Below are 22,780 nucleotides of genomic sequence, written 5' to 3' on the forward strand. Positions count from 1 at the left end.
GCTGTAAGGTTGTTATGCAACATTCACCATCACCTCGTTTTTATTGCTGTCGAAAGATCTGTACCTGACGTGCCCACAGTTAAACAGCAAGTTGAAGACCAGAGTGTAAGGTATCAGGTTAAAACTGCTGTTGTAGGTAAAAAATGGTGGAATATTGGCAGTTTGACATGGTTCAACCTAATGGAACAGCCCACTGAAACCCATGACATTTATAATTATTTGTATCCCTTCTCTTTTTTCCTATGTAAATTGAGTATAAAATGTCTCATTTGAAAAATGATATTTCATTCTAATCATTTTACATGTTGTAAAACTTGCTTTGACGGTTATATATACTTATTCCCATTCTAGGCCTCAAAAATATGTGTACAATGAATTTATTTCCTCAAGTTTCCATTTACCTGAAAGGGGCAGCAGAGCTTTTATAGAAAACATGCCCCAAAACACTATGATAGTCATTTGGAAACAGGAACATAACTAACCATATGCTTATTTTCATACTCAGTTTGGAGTGAATACTGTTAAATTATTTTAAGATAACTTCACATTTTCTGAAGCAGTGAGATATATATGTATATAGTATATACTGTGTACAAATATATAGTAGTCATACCCCACGTGTTATTTCTTGGCTTGTATTTTCAGTTTGTATTTGTGAAATTCAGTTGTATCCCTTTTTCCAATCCTTTTAGGGATAAAAATTAGCTTAGTACTTTTTCATAGCAATCTACTACTGGTCCCCAAACAAAGTATAGGGCAGTGCCTGTGTTTCATTATAAGATCAGTTTGATTCACTGCGGCAGAAGGAGTTTAATTTTCTCTTTTTCGATAACTCTTGGAGTCATTTTGTAAAGTAAGATGTCACTTGGTTGGAAACTGAGTTAGAAAAATAAAATTGCTTTGTAACAAAGCACGATTTATGCAAAGGTAGGCAAGATGGAGAGGAGCTGGAGCGAGCAGGGACGCCGAGCAGCAGATCTGAACCTACTGGTCCTGTTTGATGTGATTCTGCTACTTGTCTTCCCTTACTCCTTGTGGGGAGGGAGAGGCAACCCCCTTCCTTCTACCACTTTATCTTGATGTTTTGCAAAATGAGAAATGGCTCCTCCTTACAAAATGTTTAGGGGCTGAAGGCTAGAGATTTAAGGTAGTGAATCTTTCCGTCTGTCTGGAACGGACCAGGTGATGGGACTCGTGGTGAGAATAGGGACTCAGCGGAAATCTGATAGTCAAGAGCCGCTTCTTACTTTAGCCTTGTTTTAGGTCTGTTTCAGAAGAATTCCTATTTCAGTATGTTCTGCTTTGGTTCTGTAGGGGCAGTGCCAAGACCTCAGAAAGAGAAAACAGCTGGAGTTGCAGATACTTTCGGAACCTATTCAGGCATGGGAAGGGGAGGATATTAAAACCTTGGGAAATGTGATCTTTATGTCGCAAGTAATGGTGCAGTATGGAACATGTGAGGTAAGAGGTTTCAAATCTCAACACCCTTTCTTCCGTCTTTTATATATTTCTTCCTTTATTTCTTCTTCCATCAAGGTCAAATGCTCAGACTTTTCGCATCAGAAACTGAGCACCTGTTCTTTGCCCAGCCCTCTGCTTGGTGCTGTGGGAGCAGTTAAGAGAAAAGAACAGCCATGATCTCTGCCTTCAAAGAACTCATTAGAGACAGATTAAAACCCAAGCTGCAGCTAGAAAACAAACCAAAATAGTCAATGCCATATCATGCCATCCCTACAATAGATTCCACAGAAGTTCAGAGAAGGGAGAGACCAAGAAAAGACTGTATGCAGACAGGACTTGAGGAGGGGGCCGTGAAGAGAGAGGGGGAAGATTTTGTAAGGGAGAGGTCATTCTTATCTCAGGAGAGAGCAGGGATGTGGCCTTTTTTCTTCAGCGCACTGAGCCAGCCAGTTTATTAGGAGCAGAGGAAGCATCCTGGGCAGAGTGAAAGAGCAAATTCATTGGGTTCAAGAGAGGCAGGTTGTGAAGAACCTCGGATGTCAGCCAAGGATATTTCAGCTGGACTCAGCAGGAAACCATGCGAGGCCTGAGTAGTAGAGAAACAGGGGTGAAATGAAAGGGGCGTTTCGTTGTGACAGTGACAACCTGACAGCTGTGTATGTCAGCTAAACTGGAGGGGATGGGGCTAGAGACAGGCCATCTGGGTTGGAAAGTGGTAAGTACCCCCCAGGAAGGTGGTGGCAGAGAGAACGAAACTTAAGGGGCAAATATGAGACCTGTTTAGAAGGGAAAGCCTGTAGGAAGTGGTGAGCCAGAGGCTAGAGGAAATGACGGATGTCATTTCAGACCTGGTAACTTTCAAGTGATGGTGGGTATCCAGGAGGAGATGACTTGTAGGCAGCTGTTGAAACGGTATAGAAATGTGGGTAGGAGGTCAGAGTTAGAGGCAGAGGTTTACATGCCCCTGACAGATGTGCCTTCTTGGGAAGTAAATATCCAGAGAGAAGCACAGAAGCCTGAAGATGGATTATGTCTTTTAGGAAGAGAGCGGGGTGGGGGAAGGAGGTTGATTACATCACCTGGTGTGATTTATGGGGTATTACCATCGTCTTCTCCCTCCCCAAACATCTTCCTCTACTCCCTGACAGGTCTCTGTCAGAGATTCCTTACTGTGGTTACCAAAGGGGAAAGCGGGGAGGGATAAATTAGGAGTTTGGGATTAACAGATTCAAACCACTATACATAAAATAGATAAACAACAAGAACCTACTATATAGCACAGGGAACCATATTCAATATCTTGTAATAACCTAAAATGAAAAGAATCTGAAAAAGAATATGTATCTGAATTACTTTGCTGTACACTTGCAGCATTGTAAATCAACTATACTTCAATTTAAAAATTGGAAAAAAAAAGCAATCTCATTTAAAATGCAGATACCCTGTGGAAGGTTAATGCAGCGACTCTAACAGTCTTTCATACCTTTGGGATAAACCTCTTGGGTAAAGCAAGGATGAATCAGTGCCGGAAAAAGACGAAGCAGGGACTCCCTGGCTGTGCAGTGGTTAAGACTACACGCTTTCAGTGCAGGAGGCTGGGGTTCGATCCCTGGTCGGGGAACCAAGATCTCGCATGCTGCACGGCGAGGCCAAAAGATTAAAAAAAGAAAAAAAGACAAAGCAGAAGATAGAGGAGAATCAGGGGAGTGTGGTGTGTCGTGGAAATTGTAGGAGGAGCATTTGAAAATGGTCAGCCTGCTGAGTGCTGCAGAAGGGTCAGAGGTCAAAGAGTATGGAGACTGGGAAGAAGCCATTGGATTTCTCTAGAAGGCAGTGATTGAAGACTTTGAGAGAGCAGCAGGGGTGCAGTTAGAGAGGGATCAATGGGGAGAAAACAAAGGCAGCAAGTAATTTGGCAATAAAATGTCAAGAAATAGGGTGTTATGGCTAAGGCGCCACAGGGGGCAAGTGAAAGCTTATGAAATGGACAGGAGATGTACATATGCTAAAGGCAGCAGAAAAAGCCAGTTAGACAGGAGAGGCAGCTGGAAGCAAGAGCAGGAGATGAGACCAAGCAAGAGAAATATGTGAGAGAACGCAGAACACTTGTTAGAAAAATTAGCCTTGAAAGTTGCTCTTCTCAAGCGGGAGAAAGGAGACGGAGCCAGGCATGAGGATAATTGTAGCTAAGATGGCCGGATGCACGAGCCCAGTGCAGTCTTTGGCATCTACTCACTGCATGTCTAAGGGGTTCAGAGAAGCCTTCGTGTGTAAAATTTCCTTTAGTGCCATTTTAAAAAGTGTTTCCTTCTATGTTTTATATGGGTATAATAATTATTGTGTAGTTATTGATTAACGGTAATTTTAGGAAGAGTTTACCATACATGTTAGGGCATAATAAATTTCCTATCACCTGAAAACCCCTTTATTTGGCCACTTTTCAAAGTAAAATCATTTTCACTTTGAGAACATTGAGACTTACATTGTGCTCTGGTTGCACCTTGGGCAGGAAGGCATTAACTGTGTGACTTTTCAGGCTTACATGCTTGGGAAACAAGCATGGTTGTTTGTATTTAACTCTTATGTATAGGAAGGACACAGATAAACTGGGGGCCTATATCCATTTTCAAAGTAAAATTAAATGCGTTTTATACTTTTAAGTTGGATATCCTTTTTTTTAAAAAAAAAATCACTGTGGGGGCTTCCCTGGTGGCGCAGTGGTTGGGAGTCCCCCTGCCGATGCAGGGGACGCGGGTTCGTGCCCCGGTCCGGGAGGATCCCGCATGCTGCGGAGCGGCTGGACCCGTGAGCCATGGCTGTTAAGCCTGCGTGTCCGGAGCCTGTGCACCGCAGTGGGAGAGGCCGCAGCGGTGAGAGGCCCATGTACTGAAAAAAAAAAATCACTGTGTTTCATTGCCTTATATAAGATCTATGTTACAAAAATGATTCCAGAAATTCTTAATAAGCAAAATGTGCAATTTATATTTTTCATTTAATCTTTTTCCTTCCACTTCAGGAAAAAGAGGAGCGGTACCTCATGTTATTTTCAAGTGTCTTGATAATGTTATCTGCAAGTCCTCGGATGAGTGGCTTTATCTATCAGGTTAGTAGATTTCATATAAAGCAAATAGCAAGACCCGTAATGAAAACAGGTTTCCATCCAGATGCAATATTTCCACTCCGGCATTAAAAGCTCCAGCCAGAAAAGACAGAATGTTCTGTCTGACCCTTCATGTAATTAAACAGTTTATAAGAGCAGATGTTCCTTCTCTCAGAGGTGTATGTGTTAGCATAATGAGTTTATCCTGAATGTCCACTGCTCTGGTTATAAGCTAGATTATGAATGTGTAAATAGAAATTGAAGTCTGCAACTAGATGAATTAGCAACAGAATTTTCCAGGCCCATATCATATCATTATTGCTGAGAAAATATAAAGTTGAGACTTGCCCCTATGGTTGTCTTATTACAGTCACATCACGTGACTCAGGTTTCTGAGATGGAAGTCATTCAGCTCCTTAGGAAATTCAGCTTCCTTTAGTCTGCTCCCAAAACACGGAGTACTGTAAGTTACTGTTGCCTATATCCTATCTTGGCCTAGCGATTACTAATTTTCATGAAATTCGAGTTTCTACTTTGTTTTCTGATGATCAGGAAAATGTGTTAGAAAAGTAAACTGTGATTAAATCCTGACCTTATGGTTTAGGGTGTGTTAGCAAAACACAACCCCCATTTTCCCCTTGCTTTCTTGTCTGATTAAAATTTAAAGTGGGGAAACATATTATCTATTGACAGACCAAAGAAATATGTCTCTCCATAATTCACCAGTGATTCCTAAGAGGGTCAGAAAATCTAACAAATAAGCAGAGACATGTATAACCACAGAATTAATGGGGATATTCTTTTTCTGGTAGGGAAAAATACCAATAGCAGGAATGGTGGTGACTAGATTAGATGAAATTGAAGGGAATGACTACACATTTGAAATCACTGGTAGGTAATTTTCTCTTCTTCATGTAGCTACTTCAAATTCTTTTTGAAATGCAGTGGGGTTTAAATAAATAAGTGCTATTATTTTCTGTTATAAAATCCGTGAGCAAGTTTTACATGGGCATGGCAAAGCATATTACATTTCCTGGGCTAATTAGTCTACAGCAATAGCAGGGAAACCTCCTGGTCATTCAAAAGCCTCGGCTTTGCCATTAGTTTCAATCTTCTCTTGTGTAAGAGCTATTTGTTAGAGCTAAGAAATAACAAAATGGACCGATGTAAATGTAATTTTCTCTCCCTTCTGTCGTCTGTTCCCTGGTGGCAGAGGAGCCATTTTATCACCAGCCTATGAATTAGCAAGATTTGGGTGTGTTTTTAAAAAGTGCTGAAAAGCCGTGAAACTTTCTTCACAAATTGAGCAAAATGCCACACCTCCATAATGCTCTGTGACATTTTGGCCTCTTGTCCCTTTTTCCAAACCTGTTTGATATCCACCTGATGGTTGCACTTTTTGCACTGACACGACACGATGGCTAACACTGGGATGCTGGCCGCAGGCTTTACCCCCTTCTTTCCCAATAGGGAGCCCGAGATTTGGTGTTGGCCCAGAGATTGGAACCAGTCTTAGTTGGATCTTGCTTCTTCTTTTTTTTTTTTTTTGCGGTACGCGGGCCTCTCACCGTTGTGGCCTCTCCCATTGCGGAGCACAGGCTCCGGCCCGTGCAGGCTCAGCGGCCATGGCTCCCGGGCCCAGCCGCTCCGCGGCATGTGGGATCTTCCCGGACCGGGGCACGAACCCGTGTCCCCTGCATCGGCAGGCAGACTCTCAACCACTGCGCCACCAGGGAAGCCCTTGCTTCATCTTTGATATTGGGTAAAGCAATACAATATTCTCATTTTAGACTATGAACTAGATGGACCCTGTGCTTACATTTTTGGATTGGGAGTTTGTTTAGCGTGAAGTTTTCTACTACTTCCAAGATTCTGTAAGTGGTAGAAATCCAGGATGGTTTTATAAACCAGATATGAGCATTTATGTCTTTACTTTATTATCAGAGCTTATCTGTTCCTGATAGAGAAGTTTCAACAGGGTTAGCTCATAGGTATGAAAACGCCTGAAAATAGACACCCAAGTCCTAGCTGCAATGAAGTGTGTTTATGAATGAGGCAAGCTCAAGCTCCTCCTTGCCTTTTGTTTCCAAATGCTCCTGATCGGGTGATGCAGGTAACATAGTAGAGAGAATTGTGGTCCACTGCGGCAACAACCAAGGCTTCCAGGATTGGCTGGAGCATCTGTACAGGCTGATCAGAGGACCCGCCTCTTGCAGTTCCTTATCCAAAACATCATCATCATCTTGTAGTGCTCATTCCGTAAGTACTCCATCTGTCCTGTCCAGGGATTATTGAGTCTCTTGTCAAATCTTGCCTGCTGAGGACTTACAAGAAGTGGTGAGCATGCCCTTAGCCTTTGCATAGTCTGTATTTGTAGGGTTTGAAGTACAGTCAAACCTCACTAATTCTGGTTTCTTGTTATGGAGGGAGACCCATCCCAATGAACAGAGTTTGACTTAGAGGTGTGCAGCTTTGTCTGACAGTATTAAGGTACTCCAACTAACTGCTAGCAAAGTTTTTCTGGCCAGAAGTCCTGCTAAGATGTTTTAATGATAAACAGCATTTATTTTAATCAGCAACGACTACGTTCTTTTTAATAATGTGCTAAGTCAAAGGAAATAGTTTACCTTCGTGAGTACTTGAACATCTCCATGCAATCTCATTTATGCATCACATTCCCTCAGTAACCTTTAAGGGTGAACTTTGAGCGTTGTCTCCTTCCATTTTATCATAAATTTAGAGTTCACGGAATTTGAATTGATGAGATTTTACTGTACTTGCCGAGTGAGATTGAAGATGTGCTGTGTTGTCTGTTAACACTCAAACCTGTGATGCCCAAATTCCAGTTTTGAGCACAGTGTGTGGTGGAAAGAACAAGGGCTTTTGGCATCAGATCTGGGTTCAAATCTTGGCTTTGCCAATTGCTGGCTGGTTACTTCACTTTGCTAAAGTTTGTCTTAAGTTCTTCTCAGGAAATAACCTATTTAAGTGCCTAACTGAGTGCCACACACATGACCAAACTCATTAAATGTTGACTGTTACTCCACTTTCCTCCCTTAGAGGGGAGAAAACACCTAACTTGAATGAAATTCCAGGACAGAGGGAGGGCAGGATCATGGGATGTGGAGTGAGTTTTGTGCTGTTCCTTAGAGACCCCAGAGTCTTGACTGGAAAGCGCCAGTTCTCCAACTGGAGACTTGTTTTCCCGTCTTTTCCTTTCCGGGGCTGCCTTTGCGGATGCAACAAAGCTATTGCTGTTCTCTCAGTGTGTGGCCCATGGGTCGGGTTCAGATGGCAGATTGCCAACATCTCATCAGACATTCTCCCAGTCTTTTAGCTCTACTGGACAGTCCCGAGGACCCTTGGAGCCTCCTCAAATTATAAAACCGTGGAGCTTAAGTTGTCTGCGACCTGCGCCTCCACTTAGACCATCAGCAGCGCTAGGTTATAAAGAGGTAATTTTGCTACATATGGTATAAAATGCTTCAGACAAGCTGATTTCGTAGCTTATTACAAAGAGTTCTGTGGGCATGTGCTAGAATTGATGATAGGTGATACATGTCAGTCAATCTCGAATTGCTAGACTCAATGATTTTTTAAAATTAATTTTCCATTTCCGCATTGTCCATCTACACATATTTCTTGAATATCCACAAGGTTTCTGTGCACTGCCTGAGTTTCCCTGGTCTCCCCCTGGAGTGCCTCTGGCTTGCCTTTATGATTATATGATAATTCTATAAATAGGTCATGATGTACACACATCTCAAACAAATGCCACTTCGTTAGCATTGAATTGCTAACCAAGCAGTCCCAACTCTGCATTTGGAATCATTTTGATCTCTTAAACCAAATCAGTAAAAGTCTTATGGGACCAAGCCATGGGTCTGAACTATGAAAGTCTGAATTATTTGCTGCAGTGGAAAGAGAAAAAGAATTTAGTGAAAGGAGTGTCTTTTAAAAAGAGGCTTTTAAGCGACAACCCTAGAGAACATCTGATATTTGGGTAGAATGCGGATTTCAAGGTGTTTTTTTTGTTTTTTGTTTTTTTTTTTGTCTAGAAGTGGCAGTCAGGAAATGTCGGTCACTATCTTCCATAACTGTGCAGAGCATTACCTTTTCCATCCAAACGGTGGTTTGTTTTTTTTTTTTTTTCCCCAACAAGTTTCTCATCATTTCAGCTTTCGGAAAAGATCCTCATATATTAGTAACTATTCTTTAAATAGGTCTTACCGAGTGAAGATTTAAGTCTGTGACAATTATGAGACGTGTGTTAGAATTATGGTGCAAAGGCAGCATATATTTTTGTGTCAAATGTGTGTTTTGATGAGTGGCGCAGACTTCGCTCAATTTTGAGTTTTTGATTTAAAACACCATGCTTCACTTAATTGTTTCACTTAATTGTTGCCTCCAGTTCTTAGTGCAGTAAAAGTAGGACAATATTTGGATATGGGAGGATTTTTTGATCCTTTTAACCTGACATGATAGGAGAAATAATCCTTGAGCCAAATCTTTATTATGTACCTCTATTCAGAATTTGGCCAGGAAACAGCCCCACAGGTTGGCTTTGGAAATTGACCAGTGATTCCTGCAGTTATCCAATTCTCTCCTCTGATTACCTAAATCAGGAGTGCCACTTCATAGTTACCTAAGTCCCCTTTTTAATGATGGATATTTTGTAATTGTCAGTTACTAAGTTCAAATTAAGGTGAGCTTTGAAGGGTAAAGTTGACTTAATCCTTCACAGAACTAATCCATTAAAACTAAGGCATGATCACTTTGTTTCTGCTGGGAGATGTGTAGTTCAGTTATTTTCAGCATTTGTTTTTCTGCACAGAACTGTATTCCTTGGGCTTTTGCATGATGATATTGCATCTGAAACTAATGTGGGAAACATGATGATATTCTCTCTGTGTAATTTATGATAACACTAACATTTCAAATGTTGTTTTAGAATTATTGATAAATGGATTTGGTCATTATAACCATCGACCTCTCACGCTCATCTTCTCTTTCTTTACATATTCACTTTAGAGGATGTCTTATATCTTAAAGGTAAGGGTAGAACGATATCTTTGGCGTACAGTGACATCATATAATGCTGTGCTGTAACCTTTGATGAATGAAGCTTTCCTTTATGCTTGTTTTGTCCCTTGTTACAATTGGTGGCTAAAATATGAAGATACAATTCTGACATGTAAGTACTTTCTTCAGAAAAGTAGGCTCTTGTGAAATATGTGCGAAAATGTCATCTTCTAATGCCTCTACAATGTCTGTTTTCCGTGGGGTTTTTTATATGCTCTTTCTATTTTTCCTGTTATTTTTGTCACATGTGAATTTTTCATGTCTGTCTGTTTTCAAGTCTAAGTGGATCACTGAGGCTAAGTGGAAGAAATTACATTCTTTGTTGCAGTTATTTTTAAGGTAGTGATTGTTAACCATGCATCCTGTATATACATTGCATGGGAGATTGGAATAAGATGATCACTGTTTACTTGGGTACTTAATGAGCACCTTTTTAGACCTGCTGGTTATTCATATGGCAAAGGCAAATCCAATAATTCATCTCTCTTTTTTCTACTAATTAAAAATATAACTTTATAGATGTATGTTTAAGCTTGCTGTAGGTACGCTATGCCTAACCCCAAATTATTTATCAGGAAATCCTTCATTTGGCTCTTCTCTCTGACTACAGGGAATTTACTTAGTCTCTCTGCCTTAATTTTCCTGTCTCACAAATGGAAATTGATATTCTTCTTTGTGGAACTGTTGCTAAGGAGAATTTATTTAAATAGTTTTGAAGCTCTTCAAAAAGTGGTCCATACCCCATTAATAGTTACAATTGTTATTTCATTCCCTTAAAGCTGTATCAGTGGGGAATATAAACCAAGTTAGGAAATACTGTTATTTCTCTAGGATTGACATCCATTACTTTCTCTGCAGATGGTACCGTAAAGGCATTTGGCCTCCTGGAGAAGCAGCCGTATCTGCAGTAGGCCCACACCATTCTTATTCCCATCTCTATGGCAATTGAGAGGACAATAGCATTGCCTCGGTTTCATTTAACCTTTTAGAGTTTATTGGAACCATTTTTATTGTGTATAGTATTAAATCCTGATACCCTGCTAAATGAGACTGTCAAAAATAAGAGAGAGCCATTCTATTTAATTTCATTTGCTTTTTTAATTTGTGTTTTGGGGAAATTTTTAATTCATAAAGAAACCTCTATCCTTACAGGAATCTGGTAAAAGCCCCAAAACGATGAAGAAGTTTCTTCACAAAAGAAAGACCGAAAGAAAGCCATCGGAGGAGGAATATGTCATCCGCAAAAGTATGTGTTTCGTACTTTTAGAAAGTTGGTTATGGATGAGGAATTTTTTGAAAGAAGAGGATTCGAGCAGTATGTTCTCAGCATCACCTTTGACATAAAGAAAAATGCATGGGAAGGCTTGGCCGCCACCTCTCAGCTTTTGCAATAAGCTGTCTCCTGCTGCTTTTCATGTTGTCTTAGGCAGACAAACCATCTGTATAGTTTTCATGTTGAACATTTGGCTCTACCTGGTTTAGAACCACTAAAGGGACCCATTTGCTATGGAGACAGTTTTTTCTTCCCTCTTAGTTTCTAACACCTGAGATATTTGCCTTTACTGAGATCGACTAAATAGGCCCAAAGCCTGAGATCCTCTGGGATTTTAATGTTCAGTGATGTTCTCAGTTAGTCAGGGAGGCAGCCTGCTGGCACGTAGGAACAGGGCTGGGTTTAGAGGCAGGCTGCAAAGTCGGTCAGCCAATCGATACGCACACAGTTGCCTCTCTGGGAACAAGGCACTCTGGGACACACATGAAGGAGTAAGTGATGTATCACCAAGGGGTGACAGAGCTGTGTGTATCAGTCCGAAATACAGTCTGGATAAATCTTTGCTGGACTCTAGCTTCTGCTTCCCCTACCCCTCACCTCACCCCTGGATGTGCACAGCAGCGTGTTAACAGTCATTTCTAGAATGAGTTGGAGGCGGTTGGGGGAATGAGAGGGAGAATCAGTGACTAGGCTGGCTGGTTGGGAAAAAATGGGTGGGATTAATGGTGGAAAGCTTCCTGGAGAAAGTGAGCCTTGAAATTTGATGGAGAGGAAGGGTGTGGTGTATGGGATGAGAACTGAGGCCAGCGCCAAGCCCAGGGCTGGCCTTGTAGCCTCTGAGACACTGGCAGGACCCTCCAATTTCGAACTCCAAGTGGCTTCTGGAGCAGGCCACTCTCGGTGCTGAACTCACTGGTGCCCCATCCCTTTCCCAAGGTGGATGTGTCTCTGCTCCACCATGCCAGCCGGTCAGCTTTTTGTCCTGCCTTTCATTAAGGCCACTGGTCAGAGAAGCCAGTGCCTAGCACCCGAGTGCACTGCATCATTTCGAGGGTCCGGAGGCATGTATCTCCTGAGGAGTCACGATTCGTTACACTTGACAGGTACGGCTGCTCTGGAAGAGGACGCTCAGATTCTGAAAGTGATCGAAGCCTACTGTACCAGTGCCAACCTTCAACAAGGCCACGGCTCAAGTAGGTTCCCCCAAACCACTTTCTCTAATGAGTGATGTTTCTTTGCTACTGCTCACTGCCTCTTAGAAAAAGAGAAAAGCAACCCAGATGGGCTGCAGGGTGTGTAAAGCAGGTGACTTGCAGCAGAGGGGCGGGCACAGGGCTGCATCTTTCAGATAAGCTGCTTTTAGCTACCAAGCGGTTTGTTTACCCACTGTTTCTTTTCACCCAGAGACAAAGAGAGATGCAAGAGTAAAAAAGTTGGAGGTGATAGAAATGAAAATAAATTTTTTTTTAAAGTCACTCTCCTTTGAAGTACGCAGATACCTTCACCAACACTAGTTAAAGAGCCCAGAGAGTTCCTGTGTCTGTGAACTGATGCTAATCTCTTCTTATAGGCAGATTTGGAAAGGAAGTCAAAATACTATCTTTGATCAGCTGCATATTTAAGCAAACAGAGCTTCACCAAACTCAAGTTTCAGAGTTGCTCTGAAAATCTGGAAATGTAGCTGCTTAGCAGGGCCTTTTGAGAATGTCTACAATTTATCAGGGAGCCATTAGGTGAGGGTATTTCCCCCAACAACTTTCAGGCTACAAACTGAAAGCGAGATAATACTTTCTGATTCATCCTTGTGCTTTTAGAAAAGCCAGGTCACATCGCTTATGTCCTTGGTCTTTCATTATTATGGGCATTCAGGATAGCTGGTGTGAGGGTCTTGCATCTGTGTAGGAGATAAGCTCTCCATAATGTTCCATCTGGACAGCCACTGAGGCCTGGCTTGAGTGTGGGCAGGGCTTCCTCAGTGGACTGCCCTGACCGATGCTTCCAAAGTAACATGTCTCTCAGGTCGTCATGGGGAAAGCATTCTATGTGGAAGTTGACACATTTGACTCTGAAGGGGGGACTGTCACACCTTCTGCTTCTCAGACCAAACCTGCCTCTGGCTTTGGGCATGCCCAGCCCTGATAACAAGGTTCGAGGAGTCAGGAAAAGAAAGTGAGAGCAGTTTTTATTGCAAAAACAAGGAAAGAGGGGGGGCAAGGAGACGCCAGAAGCAGCAGCCCTCATACGAAATCCGACCTCACCTCCCGCCACCTCCTGTCCTCACACTGACAGAGACGGGAGATTTGCTCAGAGGTGCGGGCAGGCATTCTGGCCTCAAGAACCTCATTTTCCCCCACCCCCGTCCTCCCTGGCCTCCCTTTTTTGTGTGGAAAGTGTCTAGCATAGTGCTTGGCACGTGGTAAGCGTTTTCGCATCCTGGTGACCGACACCCTCCATCCCTCTCCAGCCAGAAGTCCTGCACCCATAGAAGCGGCCGCTATTGTTTCTCGCTGCATCCAGTCGGTTGGTTAGTCGGCCAGCCTGCTATGCACTTATTAAGCACCTACGAAGTACTGGGCCCCGAGGAAGGCAGGGACACATCCACCTCGGGAAAGGGATCGAGGTTGAGTGAAGGCACTGAGTGTTCACAACTGGAAGGAACTTGGCTTAGAAGAGAGGAAGCCAGTGGCTCTGAGAGGAAGGATCCAGAAGGGACGGAGAGGTTGCAGGTGCAGGAGAGCTGTCTGGTCAGGTCCCATGGCTGCTCTGTCACCTCTTCCATCCCAGAGCCTGGAGATGGTGAGCGGAGAGCAGTAAGGACGCCTGCATCTTTGCTGCTGTTGTGATCATCTCCCCAACGCCCCCTCTACCCTCCATCAAAATGGTCTTCACCGACCCTGCTTCACCGTGTAGGATGGTAAAGAGAACAAATGGGAGTGAGTGATGCTTCTGAGGCCCTTTAAGCATGCTGCGTCCCAGTGCAGTGCTACGTTCTGCATGATTTTTACTCAAATACAAAACCCACAGGGTGTGGCGTGCCGTTCCCCAGAGACGCGCAGGGAGGAATGGTCACTGGCTGGCTCTTTGCTCTGGAAGAGGCAAAACAGGAAAAGATGGGGTCTTGGTTGAGGACAATTCTCACAGCAGCCTTTTCACATTGTGTTTCTGAATACAAAATGTGCCCCCGGCCCCCAGGATGGAATCAGTGTATTTGGCCATTTCGAATTTCTCCCGTCAGGAGGATTTCGTCAGCAGATGTTGGATGACTACTCTCGGGGCGCCAGGCAGCCGGATGCCGTCAACAAAGACCCCTCAAAAACCACAGTAGAAAGGAGCTAACCCCCAACAAATAGTCTCCCCTAGTAAACTCCCTCCCTCGCCTCTTGCCGCCCTTGTCTGTAGGTGCTCGCAAGGATTCCGTTCCCCAAGTCTTACTCCCCGAGGAAGAGAAACTCATCATTGAAGAAACCAGAAGCAACGGCCAGACCATCATTGAAGAAAAGTGCGTAGAGCGGGCTAAACCTTTTCTGATTTTTCTGGGGGCTGGAAAGAAGGTTCTGGCAGGGCAACGTGGCTGTGGCCAAGCCTGCACGGAAGGACAGTCCCTCCTCATCTGAGAATGTGGCCCTCTTGGCTGACTGTACAGTTGGGAGCCTGGGGAGGGCTGCCCGCCACAAAGGGAAGGGGAAAGGAGAGGCAGAGGAGGTCAGGAAGGGACTTCAGGGCACGCAAGAATACCACTCCACATGCGGTTTGGAGGCATTGGGAAGGCCATGGCACCAATTCCCTTACCCAGAGGGATGCCTCTCACATTTATTGACTCAGGCACTGGATTTTCACATACTTGACCTCATTTAAACTCCTACCGCAATCCTGGGAGATAAACGTTACTTTCACCACTGTTACAGATGAGGAAACTGAGATTCAGGGAAATTATGTCCCTGACTTAGCTTTGCACAATAGTGAGGGTGACCTAACGGGGGAAAATCAGGTTAAGTACTTGTATATACTTGAGTCATTTCTGAAGTCAGGCCTAAATTTGCATAGGACAGCGTGTTTCACAGTGCTTGGCATCGTCAATGTATTTTTCCATCTGGTGTATGAAGTGATACGACCAAATGGTACAGCACTTGGGCTCAAGAGAATAACAGCCCTGATTCAACTCCAGATTCTGGTACTTGTTAGCCGTGTGACCTGGAGCAAGTTCCATCACCTCTCTGTGCCTCAGTTTCCTCATCTGTAAAATGGGTATGATAGTAATACTTTCAGAGTTTTTGTGAGGTTAAATGGAATAAGAAGTACAAAGGCTAGCACATGATAATTACTCAATAAATGATGATCGTTATAATTACTATTATTATAGCTATATTAACCCCTACAATGACTTTATGAGGTTTTCAGGGAATGTGATATTATCCCCATTTTGTATGTGAAGAAAATAAGACCAAGAGAGGATGAGAAGAAAACTGGTTACCTAAGGTTAGAGGACTGGCAAGTCGTAGGGTCAGAACTGGAGCCCAGATCTCCAATGTCCTTGTCCAGGGAGAGAGCCAGAGAGGAAATGACTCTTCCACAGTTCTGCCAAGGCGCTTTATCCTTTTTTGGAATATATGGAATCTTTTAGAAATAATGCCCCTGACTTTGTGTTTGTGTCATGTACGATGGTGTAGGGTCAGATAGGTGAGAAGGGCAATGCCATAGCACAGATAGCGTAGGATAGGCAGGGCCTGGTGACACCTCTCATTACAATATGTCAGGTGATGGTCCTTCCTGCCCCCAAGAGAGAAATCAAACCTTATGAGGAGCCCTAGTCTCTTTTTTTTCTTGACTTTTCTTTCTTTCTTTTTTTTTACATCTTTATTGGAGTATAATTACTTTACAATGGTGTGTTAGTTTCTGCTTTATAACAAAGTGAATCAGCTATACATACATATGTGTATATATATATATATATATATATATATATATATATATATATATCCCCATATCTCCTCCCTCTTGCATCTCCCTTCCTCCACCCTCCCTATCCCACCCCTCTAGGTGGTCATAAAGCACCGAGCTGATCTCCCTGTGCTATGCGGCTGCTTCCCACTAGCTATCTATTTTACGTTTGGTAGTGTATCCATGCCACTTTCTCGCTTTGTCACAGCTTACCCTTCCCCCCCATTTTCTTTTTATTTATTTTTAAAAATTGAAGTAGAGTCGATGTACTGTATTATATAAGTTACAGGTGTACAATACACTAGTCTGTTTTATTTTTTTAGTACTTGCCTAAGCTGGGAAGCAAGCAGCAGAGGAGGAGGGAAGTGTAGAAAACATGCGGTGACACGGTGTTAGAAAGAGCTTGTGTGATGCTGGTTGTTAGCCCATAAAAATGAGAAACACAAGGACCATTCATAGCAGTATCTCTTCCGATTCACCAGCAAGACCACCGCTTTTCAGGATCTGTATTTCTATAAAGCTGCTTTTCTTCTTAAGTATCACTTAACAATATCTCAGTGCCATCTATTAATCTATGAACTTTATCTTTGTGTTCTAGGAGCCTTGTCGATACTGTTTATGCCTTGAAGGATGAGGTCAAAGAGCTGAAACAGGTAATGAAATTCGAAAGTCGTTTTCTCAGATCCTAACGGGCCTGCTCCCTCTTCCCTGCTGCGCACTGGTAGATGCCCTCAGGAGAAGGCCAGGAGCAAGGTGGTGAGGTGGGGGTTCTTAGTTCCCTTGTGTCAGCCAGGTGGGTTTTGTTGATTTTACCACGTGGCCTTGGGTTTCAATTTCTGCAGCTTGCCTATATACCTATTCAGGGATTTACAATAGGATCACAAACTTAGTTACAACTTCATGTTCCCTGACTTTTGCAAACAGAATTTAAGAAAAGATAAGTCAGTCATGAGCATGTAAGTGTAAACAGAACCATAAATCATGATTCGTGGGCTCCTCTGCAGATCTGATCCAGTGCTCCATGAGGGACACTCTCCCTTGGGTTTGAGGACTGACTGTACCTGGTGACAGGGTAAAGGATGGATTGAAGGGAGAGAGACCAGAGGCTGGAAGACCACTTAGGAGGTTATTATAAAACTCAGGGTGAGACGTGATAAAGTCCTGAGCTGAGGAGGGAGAGCCGCTCAGGCTACGGAGGAGGGACACAGATGTAAAGGAAGGCACATCGCAGAGTTAGAGCCTTTGGAAAATGGCGCCATGATGTGGGGATTAAGAAAGAACCAGGGATGGAAGATGAGTCTTTTTACCTGGGTATCGACTTTGTTTTTTGTTTTTTTGTTTTTTAATTGAGGTATAGTTAGTTTACAATGTGGTGCCAATCTCTGCTGTACAGCAAAGTGACTCAGTTATACACATAGAGACATTCTTGTTTCCTATTCTTTTCCATTATGATTTATTACAGGATATTGAATATAGTTCCCTGTGCTATATAGTAGGACCTTGTTGTTTATCCATCCTATATATAATAGTTTACATCTGCTAATCCCAAACTCCCTGTCCTTCCCTCCCTCAATCCCCCTCCCCTTGGCAACCACAAGTTTGTTCTCTATGTCTGTGAGTCTGTTTCGTAGGTAGGTTCATTTGTGTCATATTTTAGATTCCACATATAAGTGATGTCATATGATATTTGTCTTTCTCTTTCTGACTTACTTCACTTAGTATGATAATCTCTACTTGCATCCATGTTGCTGCAGATGGCATTATTTCATTCTTTTTTATGGCTGAGTAATATTCCATTGTATATATGCACCACATCTTCTTTATCCATTCATCTGTTGATGGACACTTAGGTTGTTTCCATGTTTGGGCTCTTGTGAATATTGCTGCTATGAACATAGGGGTACACATATCTTTTTGAATTATAGTTTTGTCTGGGTATATGTCCAGGAGTGGGATCCCTGGATCATATGGTGGTTCTATTTTCAGTTTTTTGAGGAACATCCACGCTGTTTTCCATAGTGGCTGCACCAACTGACATTCCCACCAACAGTGTAGGGGTGTTGGGTATCTACTTTGATATGGTGGTGCCCTTCACGGAAATCAAGAGCCACAGGAGGAAGAGAAGTTTGGGGGGTGGGGGAGAGACTGAGTTCACTTTAGGGCGTAATGAGTCCGAGGTGCTTGTGACACATCTAAGCTGGCATTGGGGACTGTGGACCTGGTGCTCATGAGCTGAGATGAGGTCAGTACCAGAGAGACAGGGGAGGCACCCATGTAGTTATTTGAGTTGAAAGAGAAGAGACACTAAGTGAAAAGTGTGTTGAATTAGAGGAGGGCCAGGGCCAGAGCCCTAGAGAATGCTTGTATTATATCTCAAGGGATGGTCAGCGAGAAGTAGAACAATCAAGAGGCTGCCTTGTCTTAGAAGCTGAGGGAGAGGAACTTGAGGCAGGAAAGTGTTGTCACTGCCAAGAGACCGAGCAGGAGGGGCCCTGAGGTGGGGTCCCTTTGTTTGGTAACCAACCAACCTTTTCCCACCATAGGAGAATAAAAGAATGAAGCAGTGCCTGGAAGAAGAGTTGAAATCAAGAAGGGACCTAGAAAAGCTGGTCCGGAGGCTGTTGAAGCAAACTGATGAGTGTATGCGGGCCGAGTCCAGTAGCAAGCCCTCCATTCTCCCATAACCATCACAGTGCGGCTGGAGGGTGCCCGCAGGGCATCGGGAAGTGTCCAGCTGAGTGATCTGACTCAGCTTGCTCACTTCTCTGGTTTTTATTTCGTATCTTAGTGTCTCTCTCTCTCTCTCTCTTTCTCTCTCTCTCTCTCTCTCTCTCTCTCTCTCTCTGTTTGGTTCAGTGTTTGTTGTTGTTTGGTTATTGGTTGGTTGGTTATTTTTTTTAACAGAGGTCAAAGCAAGAGGGGGTGAACATCTCCCCAGTCTTTTCCATTCAGTAAGCAAAGGGAAGCTAATGTAGGCAAATGACTTACATGGCCTTCAGATGGCTTTCAATTCATAGTGCCTCTTTACCAGCCATTATCTCGGGTCACTCTTTTTGGGCTGGCTGCTGTCCCAAAGTGGCCGGCCATGGCTTATTAAATGTGAACTTGACTTTCTCCCCCAATGCTTTCCTGTTCCTGGCAGCCCCTCAGTACCTGATTTACTGAAGGCAACACTTCTGGAACTCCAACTGGCATAGGGTGAAAGGCTAACACAGTTTGCCCAGTGATCCAGCTGCCCTTCCCTGGGCCGTCCTCAATGCACACTTTTTTTTAATGACTACCCTATTTTGTCTATAAGACCAAGAAAACCGTAGTGCCCTCCCTCCTTTCGTGTTGGTTTACATTTTAACTCTGGGACAGAAGCTCTGGTCACCCATGCCAACACCAAATCCATTAGCAAATTGCACTGGACAGTCCTCCCCTTCAGTAGCAGAGTTGCCCATCTCTTGCCAGTGCATGGTAGGTTTTGTCCCTAACCTTCTGCCTTGCGTGTAAGTTTTCTATTTCCGCAGTGCTTTTAGCCAAGCATACCAAGCGGTGTGTCAACTGGTGTGTCTGTGCTTTGCTTTTTAAAAATACAGACTGTGAGCACTTACTTTTTTCTACATGACATATTCAAATTGCGACTTCTCATCCTTCAGTCCACACTTGAGGAGATGTTGTGCCCTAGCAGACAGCTTTAATTCCCTTGATTGCTCTACCATATATGCTGTGAGAAGCTGTGATAGTCACCAGCCTCTTCGAGTAGGACTCTAAGCATTATTTGCAGAAACGTGCTGTTGGCCCAGTTTGGATAGCCGGAAAGAAAGGGCCGCTCTAGTAGCTGTGTGCTGGCTACTAGTGAAGCTGATTATTTGGAACTGGTTTACTCAAGTTGCTTGTTGAATCAAACCCTCGCCTTTGTAAGCATCTGGGAAATTAGAACTGTGATAAGCCAGGTTTAGAAGAGGGTCACAGGAGGGCAACACACATCCAAATTCAGCACAGTTGAAAGTTGGCCTGGGGCTGTAGGACAGAGCAGTGCAACCTGCCCCTGTCTGTCCCAAAGACGGGAAGTTTGGCCAGGTGGAGGAGATCGCTGGAAAGAGAGACCAAGGACCAGTGGACTGAGCAAAGTCGTCTCCCACATACATTTGATGGGTGCCTATAAATGTGGGTTTTGTGAATGTTGTTTAGGAACCAAACTTGAAGCTTGAACTCCCCAGCTTGTTAAGCCCTTTTCCTTTCTAGTACAGGGTGGGTCTCAGTTCCCATAACTACATGGTACGGGGCTGTTGACTGCTTGCTGCACAGCAGAAATGACACCGTCCACGGGAAATGGACTGTTCCTGCAGACCAATCTCAGCCAGCCACACCCAGCTGTCTTTGGAAGCCGAAGACCGAGCAAGATTGCTAGGAATGACTGTTGTTCTGTTTATAGCCCAACAGTTTAGAGATGCCGTCCTTCATCTCCAAATGGAAAACAAAAGTAACAGCAACACAGATCATAGCATCTGCCCTGTCTGTGGTTAGTCAATGGCTTGCAATAAATGTGCAAACTATATCCATAGGAAACATTTTTGTGATTACAAAGTACTTTAGTTGATAAGGTATATAGGATTGCTTAAAATATTGAAAGGTCTTTATTTTAAAGAGACGTGTCCATATGCATGTTTTGGGGACGTGGCCCTTCTGATGAGAGTCCCTGTGTACTCTGGGTAATGTAGCTCGTGCAGAGTGGTGTCCGCGCTCCCACTCGATAATCCTATATGGGAAATGAAGCCATGTTAACCTGACGGCAGTGTCTCCATAGTTGTGTTGTTTACAGTACTCTATAAATGGGTCCCTGTTACTCTGTAGTCAAACTGCTGCCCTTCGAGGCCTTTCAGTTCCTCTTCTGTCATGTCCCTTCTTACACAGCTCAAATTTTCTAACTTGTTTTTATTTTGAAGACTTTTAAACTGGACATTTTCAATAAATAAGAATAACAATGCTTTATAAAATAAGTCCTGTGTTTCTTCTTCATTTTCTTTTTCTTTCTTTTTTTTTTTTTTTTGCTAGCTGGTGTGCAGAAAGATTTCTCATGTTGTGTCAGCTTCCTCTTCTGTTTCCCTCATTAGCTATCCATGCTCGTCAGGCCCCTGAACCAGCTTCTACCTTTTTCACTCAGGCCAGACGATATTTGTTCCCCACTTTAAAGAGATAATATATCTCTTGAGAGAGAACCTTCTGTAACTTCTCCACCCCTCTCCTCCTGCCCCCAACCTTTAAACTGTCTGTACCTCTTCTCACCATTTTCCTTCCAATATAAGAGAAAGAGATATTCACTTTCTTGTTCAAGCTTATCCCTTGATCTTTAGTCTGGTTTCCATCCCTCTTTGTATTTTGCAGGATTTTGTCAATTTTGCTCTATTTTGACCACAGGTGGAATGCTGGGGTCAGCGGTCAGGATGAAAATATTTGCTCCATCCTCAAGATAGATACACTGGATATTATCTGTTGCTACTCAGCATCCATTCCTCCCCCCACCCGCAACCCCAAGGCTAAAAACGCACCTAGCCCAGACTCCCTTGCAGCTAGGGTTCCGATACAGTGTGGGTTCTGATACATTTTCACTTCTGCCAATGAGATGTCTTTGTGCAATGTTTGAAAAGATTCAGTTAGCAGAGGCTATCTTCCTGGGGCTTGTTGGCTGGCAGGAGGTTCCAAGGATATGTTCGTGGCTTCTGTACTACCTATGGGTGACAGACTGTAGTGGCAGCAGCATCTTCTGAAACTGGATTTGGATTACAGCTACCGTGTTATGACCTTGAAGCCATAGTCAGTGGAAGCCCCCTGACTTCCACTTCTGTAGCTGTCTATTTTTTTTTTGGCTGCATTGGGTCTTTGTTGCTGCATGTGGGCTTTCTCTAGTTGTGGCGAGTGGGGAGCTACTCTTCGTTGCGGTGCACGGGCTTCTCATTGCAGTGACTTCTCTTGTTGCGGAGTGTGGGCTCTAGGCACACGGGCTTCAGTAGTTGTGGCACGCAGGCTCAGTAGTTGTGGCTCGCAGGCTCTAGAGCACAGGTTCAGTAGTTGTGGCACATGGGCTTAGCTGCTCTGCGGCATGTGGGATCTTCCCAGACCAGGGCTCAAACCTGTGTCCCCTGCATTGGCAGGAGGATTCTTAACCACTGCGCCACCAGGGAAGCCCCCGTAGCCATCAATTTTATAGGCACCTGATATTACCTTTCTGCCTCAGCGTAGGAAGCCAAAGCAATAGCTGTAACATGGCACCTCCCATGTGCTAGGCTCTGCACTGTTTTACATAGTTAAGCTCCTGTAACCCTTGCAACAACCCTATGAGGTATTCACTATTGTTATCCCCATCTTACAAGTGAACAAAGGTACAGTGGTTGAATAATATGCTAGTATGTGTGTAGCAGGGATTTGAAACCCTGGTCCGTCTGCCTCTTGAAACCATGCTCTTGCTACTGCATCTCCTCCTCTGCACTTGGTACTTGCCAAGTCAGCTTCTACCTCGGCCATCTACTCTCCTGAAGTCACTGATGAGCTCTTACTGACAAATCCAGGGAGCGCTTTTCAATACCCATCTTGACCTCTCTGCAGTTTCTGACCCTTGCCTCCTTGATAAATCTCTCCTTCCTGGGCTTTCATGATCCCAGCTTCCCTGGCGTTCATTCAACCTTTCTGACCACCCCAAAGTCTCCTTTGCTGGATCTACCTCCTGCCTGTCCCCTGAATGTTGCTGATCCTTGACACTCTTTGCCTCTTCTCTTCCTTTCTATAGCCTCTTCCTGGACAACCTTGTCTCTTCCTATAACTTTATTCATCAAAGTGTAGATGACTCCCTGGTCCATATTTTTCCATCCTGACCTTTTCTCCTGAGCTCCAGACCTGTGGATGCAGCTACCTTGTGGACATCTCAGCTTGGACGTCCTACAGCA

General features: G+C 43.7%; 1 protein-coding gene across 4 annotated transcripts in view; it reads left to right on the top strand.

Moving 5' to 3' along the window:
• ARHGEF6 (Rac/Cdc42 guanine nucleotide exchange factor 6) overlaps positions 1–20,839 on the top strand; it is a 117,941-nt gene extending 97,102 nt beyond the window's left edge. For 2 of the 4 annotated variants that reach the window (XM_060137456.1, XM_060137459.1), the window contains 11 exons: positions 1,315–1,461; positions 4,478–4,564; positions 5,374–5,452; positions 6,675–6,820; positions 7,879–8,016; positions 9,593–9,613; positions 10,796–10,889; positions 12,020–12,109; positions 14,316–14,415; positions 16,453–16,507; positions 18,398–20,839. In XM_060137456.1, the coding sequence (XP_059993439.1) occupies positions 1,315–1,461; positions 4,478–4,564; positions 5,374–5,452; positions 6,675–6,820; positions 7,879–8,016; positions 9,593–9,613; positions 10,796–10,889; positions 12,020–12,109; positions 14,316–14,415; positions 16,453–16,507; positions 18,398–18,538 (1,098 nt within the window). In that variant the 3' untranslated portion in view covers positions 18,539–20,839. The remainder of the gene's footprint in view (positions 1–1,314; positions 1,462–4,477; positions 4,565–5,373; positions 5,453–6,674; positions 6,821–7,878; positions 8,017–9,592; positions 9,614–10,795; positions 10,890–12,019; positions 12,110–14,315; positions 14,416–16,452; positions 16,508–18,397) is intronic. The other 2 variants (XM_060137455.1, XM_060137458.1) reach the window with 2 other exon arrangements.
• The last annotated feature ends 1,941 nt before the right edge of the window (positions 20,840–22,780 follow it).

Source organism: Lagenorhynchus albirostris, chromosome X, assembly GCF_949774975.1.
Source record: "Lagenorhynchus albirostris chromosome X, mLagAlb1.1, whole genome shotgun sequence".
Lineage (NCBI taxonomy): Eukaryota > Metazoa > Chordata > Mammalia > Artiodactyla > Delphinidae > Lagenorhynchus > Lagenorhynchus albirostris.